This window comes from Pimephales promelas, chromosome 19, assembly GCF_988280905.1.
Source record: "Pimephales promelas chromosome 19, fPimPro1.hap1.1, whole genome shotgun sequence".
NCBI classification, from domain to species: domain Eukaryota; kingdom Metazoa; phylum Chordata; class Actinopteri; order Cypriniformes; family Leuciscidae; genus Pimephales; species Pimephales promelas.
In genome coordinates this window covers 10,634,431-10,654,771 of record NC_142787.1, presented here as the reverse complement: position 1 = coordinate 10,654,771, position 20,341 = coordinate 10,634,431, and the positions used below count along the sequence as shown (strand labels likewise).

The 20,341-nt window shown below is 36.9% G+C and overlaps 1 protein-coding gene across 1 annotated transcript; it reads left to right on the top strand.

Moving 5' to 3' along the window:
- The first annotated feature begins 1,785 nt into the window (after positions 1-1,785).
- On the top strand, positions 1,786-19,258 carry fech (ferrochelatase). Its single transcript, XM_039653900.2, has 11 exons — positions 1,786-1,990; positions 3,462-3,570; positions 6,022-6,141; positions 6,225-6,373; positions 8,860-8,994; positions 11,252-11,358; positions 14,470-14,568; positions 14,645-14,752; positions 15,695-15,859; positions 16,796-16,855; positions 18,558-19,258. Exons 1-11 carry the CDS (start codon positions 1,954-1,956, stop codon positions 18,690-18,692), a joined length of 1,224 nt encoding a protein of 407 aa, XP_039509834.1. The 5' UTR covers positions 1,786-1,953; the 3' UTR covers positions 18,693-19,258.
- Positions 19,259-20,341: the final 1,083 nt, after the last annotated feature.

Here is a 20,341-nt window from a genome sequence, read left to right as displayed (position 1 = left end):
GACTTGAAAAAGTTTGGATGATGATTCCTCACATAGGCTACTTGACAGGAAACAAGGTGAAATAAATTACTATCCTGCTAATGGTTAAATTTAAAAGAGGAATCAATACAAACCAGGAACTGGTTTGCGCTCTGGTATTACACACACACACACACACACACACACACACACACACACACACACACACACACACACACACACACACACACCAGAACATTTAGGTAAAATCTCGTCAGATTCACTAGGCCTATTGACCATAAAGGCCTTTATTTGACCACCATTGACCATTTTGGACGAATGTTGTATTTTGCTTTTAGTAAAGAAAAGATGTAGCCTACTTCATTATAAATGTATTAATTATTATAGAAAATTTTCATATCCATAAATGTAAACGCAGCGCTAAAAAAATTTCTCCATGAAATTGTACATTATATTAATCTGATTTCTGGCTCCAACAACAAAAAGACAGTTAAAACTGTCAACATATGGTCCTCTTTCTAATGCCCTTATAAGCAAAACTGTTTTCTGTTTACTTAATCTTATATTGTCATATTGGCAAGTCACTTGTGATTTGTACCTACCATTTTTTTGTTTTGCGATAAAGATGACTTATAGGCTATTGTGTGGCTCGTAGTAGAACCAGTTACAACAGGAAATAGCCTACCTGTTAAAAACAGCTTTATTTCATTTCCTTGTATAGTTAAAAAAGCAATCAACGACAGATCAGGACATGAAATTTAGAAAGATATTTTCCTTCACACGCATTTCATTGTCCCTATCTATCTATCTATCTATCTATCTATCTATCTATCTATCTATCTATCTATCTATCTATCTATCTATCTATCTATCTATCTATCTATCTATCTATCTATCTATCTATCTATCTATCTATCTATCTATCTATCTATCTATCTATCTATCTATCTATCTATCTATCTATCTATCTATCTATCTATCTATCTATCTATCTATCTATCTATCTATCTATCTGCTGTGCGATTAATCGCATCCAATAAAAGATTCTGTTTATATACATAGCCTAATATAGGCTATGTGTGACGTGTGTATAGGCTACTGTGTATAATTATTTTACATATGCATAAATGTATATATTTAAGAACTATTTGCACGTTAAAAAAATATATATATATATATATATATATATGAAGAGTTCAGATGCAAAAGCCTCTAAATGCCATTTGAAATTTTCTTCTTTAATGATGATTTTTGTCAAACTTGTATATTTAAGTTCAGTAATTTCACTTAAATAACAATTAATAGGTAATTATCATTGCCATTTAAGTGAAATCACTGAACTTAAATATACAAGCTTGATAAAAATCATCATTAAAGAAGAAAATTTCAAATGGCATTTAGAGGCTTTTGCATCTGAACTCTTCATATATATATATATATATATATATATATATATATATATATATATTATGGGAAGGGAAAAAAGGAACAAAAAAACAGGAAATAATACAGTAAATATAGGGTGAAAGTAATACAATTGTATTTGTTTTGTCTCGTGTTGTCCATTATTTTTGTATTACAGTATTACGTTTTTATAGGCAAAAAAAAATACAAATTAAATTATTAGGCCTATATATGCTTGGGTGGCTTGTCAAAGTTTGTTTTTTTTGTGTTGTTTGATTGGCGCAAATGAAGCAATAAGCTAATTTTACTCACAACCCCCCCCCCCCCCCCCTCACTCCTGTCCTGGTGTGGTGACGTGAGAGAGGGTGTGTGCGTACGCGGAGGCGGGACGGGGGCGGGGCCAGTGGCATACGTCATCACGCCATGATAACACTGACACCGTTCAGCAGCTCTATATCGGAATTTCATTGCTTTATGGAGACAAGCAAAGCGCTTTGAATCTTCAGTTCAAGCTTTTCTGTGTTATCTGCCGTTGGAATACGAGGAGATTTTATATCCGAGCGGTAAATAATGGCGGTTTTGGGAGGCGCGTGCCGGCTGATGCAGCGTAAGTGTTTATGAATCTAACTACACACATGACATTCATACATTGAGACGATTATGCAATCATAATTGTGATTAATCGTGCAGAAAGAGCGGTATGAGGGCTGAAATGAGCTGTGTTTATGTCAGCTCTGTTCATGAAGGTTAAAGTGTCTCGATGACTTTGGTCTGGTTTCTTTCAACACTTTTAACCTCTTCGCTAAATATTCTCATATAACACATATGCTCATTTGCTGTTTTCAAAATGAGTGCACGAAGTTTACATGAGCGAGTCGTGAACCAAAAGCGGGAGTTAAAGTTTCAGGGGCGTTAAACATCATGTTACACAACACATGCTTTCACAACTTGCGTAACTGCGCCATCAGCGACTCCCAGCGGCCGCGGGGCGCTACTGCAGTGCTCTCACACGAGACACGGGCGATATTATTATAGACCATTTCACAAGATGTAAACAACACTGGTCCAGAAGCACTTCCTGTTTCAGTTTTTTAACACTACAAAAAAGCTGGGATAAAATACAACCAACAGAACATTTAAAACTGAATCAAAAAGTTAAACAAACATCTTTAAGATGTTTTATTTACATGTGAAATAAAGAAAACAGTTACAAACTGAAACAGGAAGTGTTTCTGGACCAGTCTTGTTTACATCTTGTGAAATGGTCTATACGCTTTTGTGTATTTCTAGTTATCATATCAGAACATGCCACCGGAATGATGTTCAGTCTGGAAGAATATAGACCAATGCTGTTAAAATTATATAATGCAATATTTAAAAATAAAAATGCAAGAAATAAATTACATAGACAATAGACTTAAAAAAAACACATAAAGGCAGAATTTGCATATAGATATTTATAATGCCTTAACAGTACATTCATGCATAATTTATGAATAAAATAAGTAATGAAATTAAATTAAAAAAAATTGCTTAATTGCATTGAAAATCATATCAAAATGCAAAATATATATTTTTATAAATTAATTTAATCTGTAAAACTTTAAAAAATAAATCCAAACCAATAGGCCTAAATATAAAATATAGTTAAAAATCCACTGTATGGTTTTATCAAGTCATGTATTCCTTTATTTATTTCATGTTATTTATGTATTTATTTATGCAGTTTTGAGTCTTCGTAATAAAAAAAAATAAAGTATGACCTTTCACACTAAAAAAGATTATCAATGCTGGATTTATTGTTTTAAATTAACAAAAAAATTAGTCAAATGAAGACTCAATGTATTTTTGATATCATACATGTTTTTAACAAGGCGTGGGTGGATTTGTGCTCAATATCAAAACTCATGCAAAAGTTATGTTTATATTTAATATTATTTAAAGTTAATTAATTAAATATTAATTTAAAAGTTTATATTATTTATATATGTATGTAAAATATATTCTGTATATATTTTTTATCTGCAAAACCATGTGTTCATGTGCACATGCTCTGGTCGTTTGTGTGTGTGTGTCAGTGGTCAGGTGCAGTCCCACCGTGAGTCAGTGCACGAGTGTGTTTCTCAGACGACAGTCGACGGCCGCTGCGTTCGCCACCTCACCCACTCCAGAGACTCAAGAGAACAGGTACAATTGAACACTCTCCTCCTCCTGTGCGCCTCAAGGCCTGCTGGGAAATCACCTGATCACACATTCTCAAAAACAGAACTCACACAAACACTAGTCCTGTAGAAAAACATCTATTAATTATGCTTTTGATCAGTGTGTTCACCTCACTTTCAGTCATGCAAGTGTCTCTTTGAATGAGGAAGTTCTCCAAAGCTGTTCACCAAGCTTACTATTACTTATGAAATCTGAGCTTTACCAAATACCCATTGGCTCTTTTATTTAGAAGGTGGGGCTTATTCTGTGATATTGCACATTGCTTTAGCTCCCATTCATATTAATACGAGCTCACCGTTTGTGAATATCTAAAGTCATTGTGTGCCACAGGGCTCTGTCTTAGGCCCGGTTTTAATCTTCCTCCATTATCCAATATTCTTTGTATTTTGCGTCAGATTTAATACAATATTGTTATGCAGACGACATTCAGGTTTATCTTCTAATAAAATCAGATGCGAAGGACATATCTCTCCCGTCTTTGTTTGATTGTTTGTTAAAAGTTGGACTAAAGACTAAAGTGCAAACAAATACCGAAGACACTTCACTTCGCAAAAAATCTGGGAGCCATTTTTAACCCGGCACTTGTATTTGATAAACAAATAAACTCGTTAAACTTGTTAAATCAGTGTTTTTCCGCTCGGATGGTTGCTTTCCTTCCATTTATCCATGCGTTATTTCATCTTGACTGGACTACTGAAATTTTAAGGGTTGTTCAATCTTTATATATCTTTATATATTTATTTATTTCGCCTCCAGTTTGTCCAAATTCTGCAACCAGACTTTAAGAAGGGACTAGAAAAAGTATTACTCCTGTTTTGGCTAGTTTGCCCTGTAGTCAATAATAATAAATAATAAAGTCCCCATGTAGTCAATAATTGTATCCCTTAAACTCATCTTTAATCACCAAAATGACATATTTAAACATTTCTTTCCTTCATGCCATAAAATATCTTGAATGTAACTCGACACCCTTGCCTCATTTAGCATTCGCAGTTCTATGAATATGCAAATGAGCCCCTCCTCCACTCACTCCCTCAGCTCAGAGATCCACTGGTTGACTGATCGGTTACAAGGTCGTTTGTGACGTCAGAAACACCAGCGATGTTTTTGAGACTGTCTTTGGTTCACTGCAGTGATGCGGGGGGTCAATGTATAAACAAACCGCAACCGACCAACGTTTTCAACTACCCGCCCGCAACTCGGGCCGCAAAAAAAAGTAAAAAAATATTGTACCCGACCCGCTTCTTGACCGCATTTTTTAAAAGTAGTAAATGCTCATCGGAGCGTTATTGGGCCATAGACGTGTAACAACACAGCATCGCAAGAAGACGTAGGCCTGGCCTACACATAACAAAGGCAAAGCCAGCACTTTGGTCATCATATTTCATTATTTCAGCAAATGTCTCCCACACTTTTACTCTTTCTATTTGTGTATTTGCGGAGCTTCCACTCCCCAGTCTTCACCTTTTCTCTTGCCGCCTCCATCTCTGCAGACTGTAGTGATCATAGACATGGCCGGTTCGTGAACGAATCGTTCTTTTGAACCGGTTCTTTTTAGTGAACCGGTCGAACACTAAATCGAACTGAATCGTTCGAAACAGTTCGCATCTTGCGTCAGTGCTGATCCACAAGTTAGTTACTTCCTTTCAGACATGCCTGACAGTCGCCTCCGAATCGAAATAAATCAATATCCTGAATTCTATTTTACTCCAGTAACTCCAACAGTTCACTGAACCGAGACATGTTGGTGCCACTGTTGAGAGAAGTGATGAGCACGAGCAGCTGATACTGCGTATACCGAACGCACAGGGACAGCGGTTCTCGAATCACTAATATAGAACCGAGAACAGTTTAGACTGAGCTTGTGTGTTATCTTCGTGCCAGTTATTCAGCCAATAATGTGTAGGGCTGTATATTTCATCAAAAATTGTGTCTAGTACTAATACAAATGTTTAATTGGCATCTTTTTTCAAACGACCCGACCGACCGCGACCCGAATATCATTAAAAACATTTTTGGATGACCCGTAACTGCGGGTAACCGCGGGTGACCGCAGGCACCCGCTCATTTCGGATCAACCCGCGCATCACTGGTTCACTGCAGTTTTAAGCAGAAAATACTCAGCAATGCTGTCGACTTATGAATGTACACATGATTTGTCTTAAAGCATATTAAAAACAACACATAGACTCATAAACAACATTAAAAGCTGGATTTTCACCTCAGGGGGGACTTTAAGATGGTCTGTAACTACGGTTTTATTTTGTGTGAATGTATTGTTGTGTACTTTTATTATTTGTTTTATTGCTACTTTTTTAACTCAACTTGTCTGTGACTCAAATGTTGGTAACTCACAATGCTTTCAAAAAAAAAAAACGCACCACTGATCGACTCAAACATTCATTTAATCTGCAGAAAACCCAAAACTGGGATTTTGATGTTAAACATGGGCGGCCCGGAGAAACTGGAAGACGTGCATGATTTCCTCTTACGGCTCTTCTTGGACACAGACCTCATGAAACTCCCTGTGCAAAAGTAAGAATGAATAAAAATCACACACAAATCAGTGTTGCGTCTTTCAGACCTCCTCAAATGTGTGCGTTTCCCATGTGTCTTAGTAAACTCGGCCCTTTCATTGCCAAGAGACGCACACCGAAGATCCAGGAGCAGTACAGCAAGATTGGAGGAGGCTCTCCTATCAAAGCCTGGACCATGATGCAGGGCGAAGGCATGGTCAAGCTCCTGGATGAGATGTGTCCGGAGACAGGTGAGAGACAGACGCCTTACCAATGTTTCACTCGTTTCAATTGTAAATATGGAAATTTGAAATATGGATTGCTTTAGAAGGCCTTGTTTATCCCACTGTAGTCGTATGGATGGATTCTATGATGGATAAACACACTTTTTGGAGCTTTTACAAAGCTTGGAAGAGCCCGTATATCATTTAATTTTATATGATCGGCTGAAAGAGAAAAGTAAAAATGAGTAAATGATGAGATAATTTTCATTTTTGGGTGAACTGGTCCTTTAAGTCTCACTTAAAAATGTCTGAAGAAAATAAAGATAAAAAATATGATTAAATTAAATCAAAACTAAAAAAGACTATCAATGTACAGCAAAATAACTGTATAAATAAAGACAATAAATCAGTCTGGTCATGTTAACAATAAAAATAATAAATAAATGAAAGCTGGTGATTAATTAATCTGCCAATCAGCTAATTAATCTTCTAAATAGTAATAATAAAACTTAATGTGCCAGTAACTGTGCTGAAATTCCAAATCATGTGTTGAGTTATTAAATAAACAAATGAATGAACAAATAATATTTACTGATAAAATTAACTGAAATATTGAAATAGTATCATAAAAAATCAGCTAATATCAACAAAAGAGATTTAAAAAAAAATAGATTATGCAAAAAAGCAAGTTTTCAAATAAATTATTAATGAAATGTATTAACAGGCCTTCAATTGTACAAATAAAAAAAATGTTAAGTTGAGTTTACATAAAAACAAAAAAATCGAACAGAACAGTCATAGTCGGTATAAAAAACGTAATACACGCTTAAACATAAAGATTCCAGAATGGAATTTTCACAGCGATGACAAGAACAAATTTTCTTAGCTCTAAGAACATTCGAATAATGTGAGAAAAAGAACCTTTTGTGCAGTTGAAGGATTCTAAGGATGTTACAAGTTCTTCATCGACACCAATAAAGAAGCTTTATTTTTAAAGTCGAATAGAAATATTTGTATTATACACAGTATTTTTTTAACAAATAATTGTGTCTTTATAAATGAAAACACATAGGTTCTGTTTGTGAGGTCTGTGGCATATAAAATATTGAACATATCAAAGCAACATTGAAATTCTAATGCTGCCAAACTTTGCATTGAGACAGTCTGATGGTTTCGAGTGTCTTTTGTAACGGATCGCAAAATTATCAGAGACGAGCTGACAAACTGTCATCTTTGTGGAAAAGATGTGCAGTCAGTGTTTAGTGCTGATAAGAGTGTGTGAGTGAATGATAGATGAACCTCAGAGGAGTGTCTCACACACCCCTGTGAGTGTGAAACACACACACACACCTCTGATAAACTTATTAATGACTTCAGTGGGACTTCCTACTTGAAAAGCGCCATTTTCCTTTTTTTTTTTATATAAGGTTGCAGTTTTTCTTATGATGTAGTTATGATCCACAGTAACCTGTTATGAAATATTTCCAACGATATTCTGTAATGTCATCCCGAAACATCATGTGTAAAAATTACTCTCAGTGTACAGTAAAATAACTGTATAAATAAGGACAATAAATGAACAATAAGAACAAGAAATAATTAAATAAAATTATAATTAAAAATAAATTATAGCAGCTGATTAATTAATCTGCTAATTAATATTTCAAATAATGTTAATAATACAACTTAATGTGCCAGTAACTAAGTTATGATTTGATTCTGAGCATGAAATATGAAATATTTACAGCAAAATGCTTGAATTTCCAAATCATGTATTGAATTGAAAAGTGTTAAACAAATGAATGAACTAATAATATTAACTGATAAATTAACTCTCAATTTATAGTAAAATATTGAAATAGTATAATAATAAAATAACTCTGCTAATGTCAACAAAAGAGATTAAAAAAACGTAATTGTGCAAAACATGATTATTACTGTTAACTAAAACTATTAAAACATTTTTGTTAATTGAAATAAAGCTGAAATTAAATAATATATAAATATTAGTTGAAAAACTTAAACTAAACAAAAATAAGAAATATTGCTTTGGCAAAAAGCTCTGGAATAAAATGAACTGGAAATAAATAGCTAAATATATCTAAAACTTTAATGAAAACTAAACGGCAATATTTAATAAAATGACAAAGCACATAATGAAATTACTTAAAATTGAACTAGCATTAGTATGAAAAATAAAAATATTATTTCAAAATATTAATAACACTGGTGCAAAATAAAAGTAATTATAATAGAATAAAAACTGCAGAATAAACTAAGCAACTAGCAATCAACAATTAAATAGATTTTTGTTGAACAAAAATCAACAAAGTAAAAAAAAAAAGTTTTTACTTGCCTTCAATGACACTGACAATCTAAAGATGTAATATTAGATGGAATGTACCATTGATAATTAATGTGTGTGATGAAATGTGCCAGTGATAATTAATGTGTGTGATGAATTGTGCCAGTGATAATCAATGTCAATCATCTGTCTCTGTGTGTTTGTGTAGCTCCACACAAGTTTTACATCGGTTTCCGGTACGTGAATCCTCTGACTGAGCAAGCCATCGAGCAGATGGAGAAGGATGGAGTGGAGAGAGCCGTGGCCTTTACACAATACCCACAATACAGCTGTTCTACCACAGGTGCGGTCGCAATCGCATACACCATAGGTTCCCAACAGTGGGGTCGCGGCCCACAAGGAGGGCTCTGCGACCTCGGTGGTGGGGTCGCGTCATATTTTGAAAAGTTTTGAGCAACTAGCATTAAATAAAATTCCTTACATTTTTTTTCTGTTAAGCGAGTTTATCATGAATACATTTTTCAATCCGTGTTTTTGTATTATCCTGAACCACTATGGTACACCTACATTGGGACTATTTTACACTGGTTTGGATCGCTGCCGCTGCGGAGTAGCCCAGTACCTTCGTGACTCGTCATAGCACAGAGAGAAGTAGTTTCGGCTACAAAGTTCTCCCGAAAGACACGCTATTCTGTTAACAAACGCAAGTTTATTATCGCTCGCTATAACGGCAAAAGCGTAAAAAAAATAAAGCCTCACAAATAACTTACAAGTATTGAGGCCCCATACAGCCGTCACTTAATAATAGACTATTCTTTCTTTTTTTTACCTTTTTTTGTTTTGAGATTTCAAATAGGGTAATATATAGGCATCTCTTAGGCTATGTTTTTAAATTACAAAGGGCCTACTGATGTTTTTGTCATTGTATTTTCAATATTATAGGCTATATTATTTGTGCATAAACATATCTGGTTATAGTAAACATACCGTTTGTTTGAAAACAAGATATTTTGCAAGCTTACAAGAGCGATAATATCATTAAATGTGAAGGGGGGCCCTAAAATATTTTCTTGGGGAAAAAAGGGGGTTTCAGACAAAAAAGGTTGGGAACCACTGGCATACACCACTGTTTTACTCTTCAAAAGCCTTTAAAAGAGTTAGGGCTAGATTTATCAAACTCGGCAAATTATCAGTCCCATAAAACCACCGACGGGAGTGGAAAGTTCGGGCTGATCTACTGACAATGCGCAAATTAAAGGCGCAGTAAGCGATTTCTGAGAAACTCTTTGTTGGAAGTGGATCGAACCGAGCAGTAGAACACCCTTGTAGCCAATCAGCAGAGGGGGCGTGTTCACTCAAAATGGGGAGGAAGACAGAGCGAGCCAATCAGCAGTAGGGAGTGTGCCCACTCATAATGGGGATGAGAGAGAGCGAGCCAATCAGCAGAGGGGGCGTGTCCACTCAAAATGGGGCGGAGAGAGAGCGAGCCAATCAGCAGTAGGGGTGTGTCCACTCATAATGGGGAGGAGAGAAAGAGCCAATCAGCAGAGGGGGCGTGTCCACTCATAATGGGGAGGGGATAGAGAGAGACAATCAGCAGTAGGGGGCGTGTCCACTCATGATGTGAGGGAGAGAGAGAGAGAGAGAGCCAATCAGCTGTAGGGGGCGTGTCTACTCATAATAGGGAGAAGTGAGAGCCAATCAGCAGTAGGGGACGTTTTCACTTATAATGGGGAGGAGAGAGAGCGATCCAATCAGCAGTAGGGGGCATGTCTACTCATAATGGGGAGAAGAGAGAGAGCCAATCAGCACTAGGGGGCGTTTCCACTTATAATGGGGAGGAGAGAGAGTGAGCCCATCAGCAGTAGGGGGCGTTTCCACTTATAATGACAAGAGGGAGATTTGAAGAAAGACTGTAGAAAGAGAGATGGCTGAATGACATTACAAATACAAATCATTTCATTTCAATAATTTAATCATTATTAATATTATACAATCATTTAATCTGATTTAAACAATCCATACACAGAATAAAGGGGCGGGGCCTGGTTGAGTTAGTTAGTAGTCTGTTAAACTGGTGGTTATGGTAAGGGGCGGGACATTTTACCAAACACACTTTCCAGCCGACCAATCAGTCCACAATCATTTCTGATCCAGCCGACCAATCAGAGCACAGTGTGCTTTTCAGAAGGAGGGGCTTCATTGAGACAGGAAGTAAACAGAGCGTTACTGACAGACTGGGAAGAGAGGAGCCGCAACAATGGAGAATATGAGGAAAATAATCAACATTCAAGCGGGAAAACCTGTTCTAGTAGAGACTAAAACACAATCAAGACTTTGTAAAAGAGCATAATGGCCTCTTTAAATACTCTCCTCCCATAAATGTAGCATCTGAAAAAGAAATTTCCCACAAATGCATATGCAAAAAGTTTGGCCGCTAAAATATCTGTCCATTGCTAATTTTTCACTGCGTGTCTTCAGTGAATCTGTGGCTCGAGCCGTTAGTAAATCTGCTCTTTAGGGTTTGTAAGTACAACATATTTTTGCAAAATCCTCTTTCTGAAGCGTCTGAAGTGTAATCTGTCATTGTGTGTGATCAGGCAGCAGTCTGAACGCTATATACAGATACTACAATAACCGTGCGGACAGGCCAAAGATGCGCTGGAGTGTGATTGACAGGTGGCCGACACACCCTCTGCTGATTGAGGTAACACATGATCACACTGTTAAACAAGCTTTTTTTTTAGTTTAATCAGTGTTGTGCAAGTTACTTCCAAACTGTAATACATTAGGTATTACTTGTTACTGTTATTTAAAAGTAATTCATTACCTTACAATATTACTGTCCCAGAATTGTAATGCGTTACATTACTCATGTATTACTTTTTAGTTACTTTCACCAAAATAACTAAGTAGAACTTAACTTTTGGGCTGTAACGATATGCAATATGAAACCGAAATCGCGATTCGCCACACGACTCAGATCCACGAACCTACAGAATCGCGACACACCTCTTCCAACTCCAGCGTTATTCTCCTTACCGTCCAGATCCAATGCTGCCTTATCTTTAAATTAGGCTATTAGTATTATTTGAAGTTAACATTATAAAATACGTAGACCTACACCACAAAACTAGTTGAGGATAAATTATTGAAAATTGGGCAAGTCCAGCATTATGGACATTATGACATTTGCAGTCAAAACTTGAAATAAAAATTCTCAGAAAATACATGTATTGAAACCTATATAGGCTACTTCCTTAAAGGACAGACATTAGACAAATATCAGTCTATGTTTTATTTTTAATATTAGGGAAAAGACGCACATTCATGCGTGACAAAAAAATAGGAGGCAAAATATATTTTTTTGTAATTCTGTTAATTACACTGCGCAAATCGGATGAGGAAGGGTTGGCTCTCCAGTCTCCATAGAACTTAAAATATTCATTTTATTTTAGTTTTCGTGTTCGCATTTATGAGGAAAAAACAATGTTACAGACGCGACCGCTCTGAACTGGCACTAAAAGACTGCTTTAAAACTTTCACATAGTCTGTTGCCTTTAAGAAGTAAAAGCAGACAATACACTGTAATACAACTGTAATACAAGCCTCACTGAACATGTAACGAGTAAAATATTACTGAAAATTGATTAGTAATGCCTTACACTACTGCGTTACAGCAAAAAGTAATATGTTACTGTAATGTATTACTTTTGTAATGCGTTACTCCCAACACTGAGTTTAATAAACACAGTAAATTAAAGCTGCAGTCCGTAGCTTTTTTTTTTTGGGTTAAAAAGTATCCAAAATACATATTTGAGAAAATACATAACCAGTCAGTGTTCAAAACCATCTTCTTTCCGTAGCTCGATTCAAAGCGGTAAGCTTCTAATAATGTTTTTGACTCCAGTGGTACTGGTGGATTTCCATGGGAGATTCGAGCCTGTCTTTGCGTCATTTCGTCACATCTGTACACACACACACATCTGTACAGTGTACACATAAAGAAGAGTCTCACTAGTAGGCTATGAGTGTAGGGATGTTGGAGGTGGAGATTTATAGCCGTTTCTCACAGCACTTGATATAATTAAACTTATCAATTTGATGGCGGATCCAGAAAGGTTCAAACGACAATCACCACTGACAACAGATTCACCCGCTGTAAAATGCAAAAGACTTTGTTCGGACTTCAGAGTGAAAAAGATTAACACCGGACCCAGACTGAAAGAGAGTGAAAGAGACTGACACCGGACCCATGTGAAAACAAGGATACACACCCGGAAGGACATTACATGTAGTCACGCAATGCTGAAAATTAACAATTTGAAAACAAAGTATAATTTGCACGGTTTTATGTGATATGATAAACGATTGTTAGATTTAATCAGTGTGATTTACGGCAATGTCAGAATCAGAACAAAAGTGGATGTTTCTTACTTGTTTAGATGACATTTTCCTGTGAAAATTATTATGTTGGTCACACTTCCAAAAAGACTAATCTGTAGCCCCTTTCACACAGCGCATTGTTTTCGGGATATTGCCGGAAAATTGCCAGAACACCTTCTGTGTGAATGCAAATACAACCCGGGATTGATACCGGCATCGATCCCGGGTTGGGGACCTAGTAACATTGCCGGAATCAGTCCCGGAACACGCGCTGTGTGAACAAAAGCCAGGACCAATGCTGTAAGGGGTGTGTCATAGTGATGACGCTTGTGCCATCGCGCAACTGTTGCTCTGTTTTCGACACGTACGTTACACGTCTCATTCTGACGTCATGTGTCTTTCCGGGATCTTTACGGGTTGTGTGTGAACGCACTCACAGATCCAGAAAAATCACTGGCAGTGTGAATGAACCGAAATCAAACAATCCCGGAACAAATGCCGAGTCACATTATCCGTGTATTTTCCGGAATCTCTGTGTGTAAGGGCGGGGCTTGTGATTCTGAATGACAGTATCCACACCGCTGTGTCGTGTCGAACTGCAACTCATGTAAAGTTGATAATTCCACGAATGACTGCAATTGCAGACTTCGAACAGAGATGGCGATAAAGATGAAAAACTGTGGACTGCAGCTTTAACTTTAGTTTATTAGTTGATTTGTCCTATGCATTTGAATTGACAAAATATTTAAAAAACTACTTTTGTAGACATTTTGGATGCACATTTGCCTTATTCAAAATAAATATGTATTATTTATATATATATATACAGTATATATATATATTAGGGCTGGGCAACGATTAATCACGATTAATCGCATCCAAAATAAAAGTTTGTGTTTACGTAATATATGAGTATGTAATGTGTATAACTATTTTGTGCATGCATGTATATATTTAAGAAAAATGTGTTCTTAATATATCAAATATTTATATTTATACATAATATTATTTATGTATAAATATATATAAAGTATATACATGCAAATATTTCTTAAATATACATGCATGTGTGTGTAATTATATATACAAAATAGTTATACACACTACACACACATATGTTACGTAAACACAAACTTTTATTTTGGATGCGATTAATCGCGATTAATCGTTGCCCAGCCCTAATATATATATATATATATATATATATATATATATATAATATTAATAATTTGAATTGACAAAATGTGAACTTTTGAAGACTCTTTGGAATGCACATTTGCCTTATTCAATATAAATATGTTATTCATTTATAATTCATCTGAATACACTCTTGCTGTCATCCTATAGTTGTTTGCTGCTCTTTCCCTGTCATCATCATTAGTACGTCACGTCTCTTGCTGTAATTGAAGATGATTTCTGTGTTTTCTTCCAGTGTTTTGCTGATCACATTCGTAACGAGCTGGAGAAGTTTCCTCCAGAGAAGAGAGACGATGTGGTGATTCTGTTCTCGGCTCACTCTCTGCCACTTTCAGTGAGTCACACACAACGTCTGACGCGCTGGTTTGGTGTTTACAGTAAAAAGTAATGAAGTGTGTGTGTGTGTTTAGGTGGTGAACAGGGGCGACCCATACCCACAGGAGGTTGGCGCTACAGTTCAGAGGGTGATGGAGCGATTAGGCCACTGTAACCCGTACAGACTCGTCTGGCAGTCAAAGGTCAGGATCACTTCATAAAGATTACTTTAAAATAGGTGGCTGGAAACATAACTGATTGAGTTGGCTTTTCTGCATCTCATTTTAGAAAAAAAAATAAATTAAATCAAATGTAAAATGACTTAATAATGAGACACGCATCCAGATGTTATTTAACTCATATAATGATTGATTGTAAAGAGTAATTTTAGTATTATTTTGTGCGATCTCTACTTTACTCTAGTCTAGTGAAAGTTAAACTGACTACTTGTTTTTTTACTTGATTGTTTTTTTGTACTCCCTACAATTTTATGTTTCACCTCGAAAACGTCTCTTTACTCTTATCTTTATCATTTTTAGTTTTCCCCCTTTAACCCAAACCTCTGTATGTTTGTCTGACAAAATCATTTATGCAATTTAATTAACTTTGCTAATTCTACTAAATAATTTTAGTAGTTTGCACCTTTTTATTTTCAGTATGTTTTTGGCAGTTGCATGAAAATAATTTGAGATACCTTTAATTGAATGAAGTTTTCACTCGGTGGCTGTACTGTTAAGTATAATATTTGAGGACTTTTTACACCCCTGGTGTTTTCCTGTAATGATTTTTGAACTGTAGATAAAGAGAGGCATCTAGTGCTCATCTGCTGTAACTGCACTAGAGTATTGAAGCCCAGTTCGGTCACATCTAGCTTTGGTAAATCTGAATTATGACATACTAATATTTTTACCATTTATGACATAAATTATTGAGATAAAGTCGAAATTTACTTAAGTCTGTCTGCTTAAATCATAATTTCATCTTATTATGTTATCATTTCGATTTGGGTATGTCATAATTGTACTTTTATGTCATAATTATGATTTACAAAAGCATGATTTGTGTGTGTGTGTGATGGTGAATTGTGTCCGTCCTGTAGAGCTGTGTGTGTGATGGTGAATTGTGTCCCTGCTGGGCTCCTGTAGGTGGGGCCGATGCCGTGGATGGGGCCGCAGACTGATGAAGTCATCAAGGGCCTGTGTGAGCGCGGGAAGAAGAATCTCCTGCTGGTTCCCATCGCTTTCACCAGCGACCACATCGAAACACTGCACGAGCTCGACATCGAGTACTCACAGATCCTCGGAGAAGAGGTGTGTGTGTGTGTGTGTGTGTGTTTGTGTGCGTGCGTGCGTGCGAATAATGTTATTTATACTTACATTATATTATTAATAATAAGAAAAAAATATATTTATATTATGTTAATTATCGTAATATGAATTATAATAATACTATTTATATTGTTATTAATAGTAATAGTTATATAAACATTTAAACTATACTTCCATAATAGTAATTATACAGTAATATGTATAATTTATAATGTATATCATTATTATATCATATACATTTAAATGAATACCATTTATATTATTATTATTAATAGTAATTATACTTTTATATTACTTATATTGACAACAATACATACATATATTTTATATAATATTGTGGATAATATAGTATGTATATATAGTTTTGTTATATTATATACATTTAGAATTGTGTATATATAACATTTGTGTGCATATTTGAGCAATACTGTCACCCGGTTTATCATTGTTAACGCAAACTATAAGAACTCATTTTCATTACTAAAACATTAATTACTGAAATCAAATCAAATAAACTTAAATGAAGTTTCATGTCAGCTAGTTGCCAAAGCAAAATTTGGTGAATTACTTTAAATATTTAAATATTTAAAAAATAAAGAAAGAAATAATAATAAAATTACTTAAACTTTAAAATTAAATTGAAAACAAAACTATTAAAAAAAAAAATTATTCAAAGCATAAAAAACTTATTATAGAATGGCAATTAATCAAAAAGTAACACAAAAGCATACAATAATTTTGTCCATCAACAACCTTGAATATGTCATCAGAAAAAAAGTCATTATTACATTTTCAAGTCTCTGTTTATGTATATGGACAGTAATGATCCAATAAAATTGTATGCAGTATTATTGAATATTGTATGCAGTATTATTGCCTTAATTGTTGACGTGTTTGTGTGTGTGTGTGTGTTTTCAGTGTGGAGTAGAGAACATCAGACGAGCAGAATCTCTCAATGGAAATCCTCTGTTCTTCAGGGTGAGTCTCGACAGCAGCAATAACATCATCGTTTCAAATAATATCAATGTCTACTCGCACACACGGTTTTGATGTTTAAATATAAATATATATATATATATATATATATACACACACACAAGCAAGTATGTGTGTGTGTGTGTGTGTGTGTGGGTCAGTAAGATTGTTTAAGAAATCAATACTTGTATGCAGTGGTCCCTATGCAGTGCAGTCTATGCCGCGCCCCCTATGCAGTGCAGTCTATGCAGTGCAGTCTATGCGGCGCCCCCTATGCAGTGCAGTCTATGCCGCGCCCCCTATGCGGCGCCCCCTATGCAGTGCAGTCTATGCAGTGCAGTCTATGCCGCGCCCCCTATGCAGTGCAGTCTATGCAGTGCAGTCTATGCGGCGCCCCCTATGCAGTGCAGTCTATGCAGTGCAGTCTATGCCGCGCCCCCTATGCGGCGCCCCCTATGCAGTGCAGTCTATGCAGTGCAGTCTATGCGGCGCCCCCTATGCAGTGCAGTCTATGCAGTGCAGTCTATGCCACGCCCCCTATGCAGTGCAGTCTATGCGGCGCCCCCTATGCAGTGCAGTCTATGCAGTGCAGTCTATGCGGCGCCCCCTATGCAGTGCAGTCTATGCAGTGCAGTCTATGCGGCGCCCCCTATGCGGCGCCCCCTATGCAGTGCAGTCTATGCAGTGGAGTCTATGCAGTGCAGTCTATGCGGCGCCCCCTATGCAGTGCAGTCTATGCAGTGCAGTCTATGCGGCGCCCCCTATGCAGTGCAGTCTATGCCGCGCCCCCTATGCGGCGCCCCCTATGCAGTGCAGTCTATGCAGTGCAGTCTATGCCGCGCCCCCTATGCAGTGCAGTCTATGCAGTGCAGTCTATGCGGCGCCCCCTATGCAGTGCAGTCTATGCAGTGCAGTCTATGCCGCGCCCCCTATGCGGCGCCCCCTATGCAGTGCAGTCTATGCAGTGCAGTCTATGCGGCGCCCCCTATGCAGTGCAGTCTATGCAGTGCAGTCTATGCCACGCCCCCTATGCAGTGCAGTCTATGCGGCGCCCCCTATGCAGTGCAGTCTATGCAGTGCAGTCTATGCGGCGCCCCCTATGCAGTGCAGTCTATGCAGTGCAGTCTATGCGGCGCCCCCTATGCGGCGCCCCCTATGCAGTGCAGTCTATGCAGTGGAGTCTATGCAGTGCAGTCTATGCGGCGCCCCCTATGCAGTGCAGTCTATGCAGTGCAGTCTATGCAGTGGAGTCTATGCAGTGCAGTCTATGCGGCGCCCCCTATGCAGTGCAGTCTATGTAGGGTCTTTATGTAGTGCAGTCTATGCAGTGCTCCCTATGCAGCACAGTCTATGTAGGGCCCTTATGTAGTGCTGTCTATGCAGTGCTTCCTATGCAGTGGTCCCTATGCAGTGCTCCTTATGCAGTGCTCCCTATGCAGCGCCCCGTATGCAGTGCAGTCTATGCAGCGCAGTCTATGTAGCGCAGTCTATGTAGGGCCCTTATGTAGTGCCGTCTATGCAGTGCTCCCTATGTAGTGCAGTGCACCCTATGTTGTGCAGTCAATGTATGTAATGCTCTCTATGTAGTGCTCCCTATGTACTGCAGTCTATGCAGTGCACCCTATGTTGTGCAGTCTATGTATGTAGTGTTCTCTATGTAGTGCTCCAAGCATGTAAGCACTGGTGGTCTCTCTGGTTCTCTCAGGCGTTGGCTGATCTGGTTCAGTCTCATCTGAAGTCCAACGAGTCGTGTTCCCGTCAGCTGACCCTCCGCTGTCCGCTGTGTGTGAACCCCACCTGTGGGCAGACCAAGGCCTTCTTCGCCAACCAGAAACCCTGACCTCTGACCTCTCATCAGGACCATTTAGGAGTGCATTCGTTTATGTGGTTTAAACCTGTATGATTGAGATATTGAGCTGAAAACACCATTAAAGCATCATGTAGTTGATGAATATAATGCTGAAGTCATACGTCATGACATAATAATCAGAAAAATTAATGAAACTTTCAAACATAATATAAAGAATCTAAAAAAAAACCAAGAAAATGTGCGTGTGTTCTTTGTTGATATACAGTATGAGATGATCTTGAAATGCTTTGTTTTATGTTTTGTAGTTTTAAAATGTATAATGCAATCAAGGATGTTTGAGAGATGAACATATTTGATACTCTTCTATTAAATTATGTCTGGATAATCAAGTAAACCCGCTTTAGTCCGTTTTCAAAATGAAAAGAAATATTAATATATAAATTATATTGTGCATAAATAAAATGACTCTAGTTAGAACAATAGGATTTTTTTTTGCATTATTTACATGAAAATTACATGTCATTTTCTGTTTATTTATTTATTGTTAATGATGTGTCTCAACCTAATAGAAAGACAGTAAATACTACACTATTGTGTATGTGTGTATATTTAACTCGCATTTAAAAAATAATTATTAGAATTAACATTATATGTATGAGTATATAGCCGTATATATTTATGAAACTTTTCATTACATTAAATACATTTTCATTTGCAAAATAATGTCAAAAATTGTTACTGGCCCTAAGAATAAGTTTAATTTCCTTTATGCAAAATATAATTTTGTGTGTGTGTGTGTGTATGTGTGTGCGCGTGCGCTCTGGGGCCGCTGGATCCTCCTGGTAATTGAAAAGTGTAACGGCAGCAGCAGCTCTGTGACCTCTAATTGAGAGAGAGCATTGATTTCTGCAGAGAGAGAGAGAGAGAAATGGGGATGATGGAGCAGAAAGGAGAAATGAACCAGTGAGTGATTCTGTTGGGGAGAGACTGATCAGATGGGCGATTGGAAAGGACAGATGTGGTGAAAGACAGAGAGAGAGAGAGAGAGAGAGAGAGATGAACGAGAAATCACTTTTCTTCTCCATGGACCTTTTTTAAACCCTAAAATCTTGTGTTTGGCTCATTCTACACCTCATGTTCTGAGACATGTCTTTAATTTTATTCATTTATTTATTTTTTCATGACAAATTATATTATCATCATCCACATTTGAGCAAAAATCAGTTGAAAAATGTACTTCTTATTTGAGATGATCCAAAGAATCACCGTCAGTCACATGATAATTGTTTAGTTTCATGGCTTTTCTTTGTGTGAGTGTGTAATAGGCTAATCCTGGTTCTGAAACTGTTCTCCGTATTTCTGTTGTTTCTGCTTCTCCGGTTTCTTTCATCACGGATCTTAGATGAGAACTAATATAGTCTTGCTCTTTGTTGTCTCTACTCTCTCTATCTGTAGTAAAACGATGACCATCATCTGGTCAAGAAGTGGTTATTAACTTGTTACCATTTTTTCTTTCTAAGAACCCTGTTGACTTTCTGAAGGCATGATTGTTTATTAATTAAGATTAAGATGTAATTAGTGCTGTCAAATTGATTGATCATGAATTAAAGGGATAGTTAAATGGTAAATGGACTGCATTTATATAGCTATTTACAGACCCAATGAACGCCATGCTTTTT

Excerpts from the sequence above, each read along its gene's own strand:
- fech (XM_039653900.2), top strand. The coding sequence starts at position 1,954 with ATGGCGGTTTTGGGAGGCGCGTGCCGGCTGATGCAGC. Across the intron at positions 1,991-3,461 it reads CGCGTGCCGGCTGATGCAGC|TGGTCAGGTGCAGTCCCACC; the intron begins GTAAGTGTTTAT and ends TGTGTGTGTCAG. Across the intron at positions 16,856-18,557 it reads GAAATCCTCTGTTCTTCAGG|GCGTTGGCTGATCTGGTTCA; the intron begins GTGAGTCTCGAC and ends TGGTTCTCTCAG.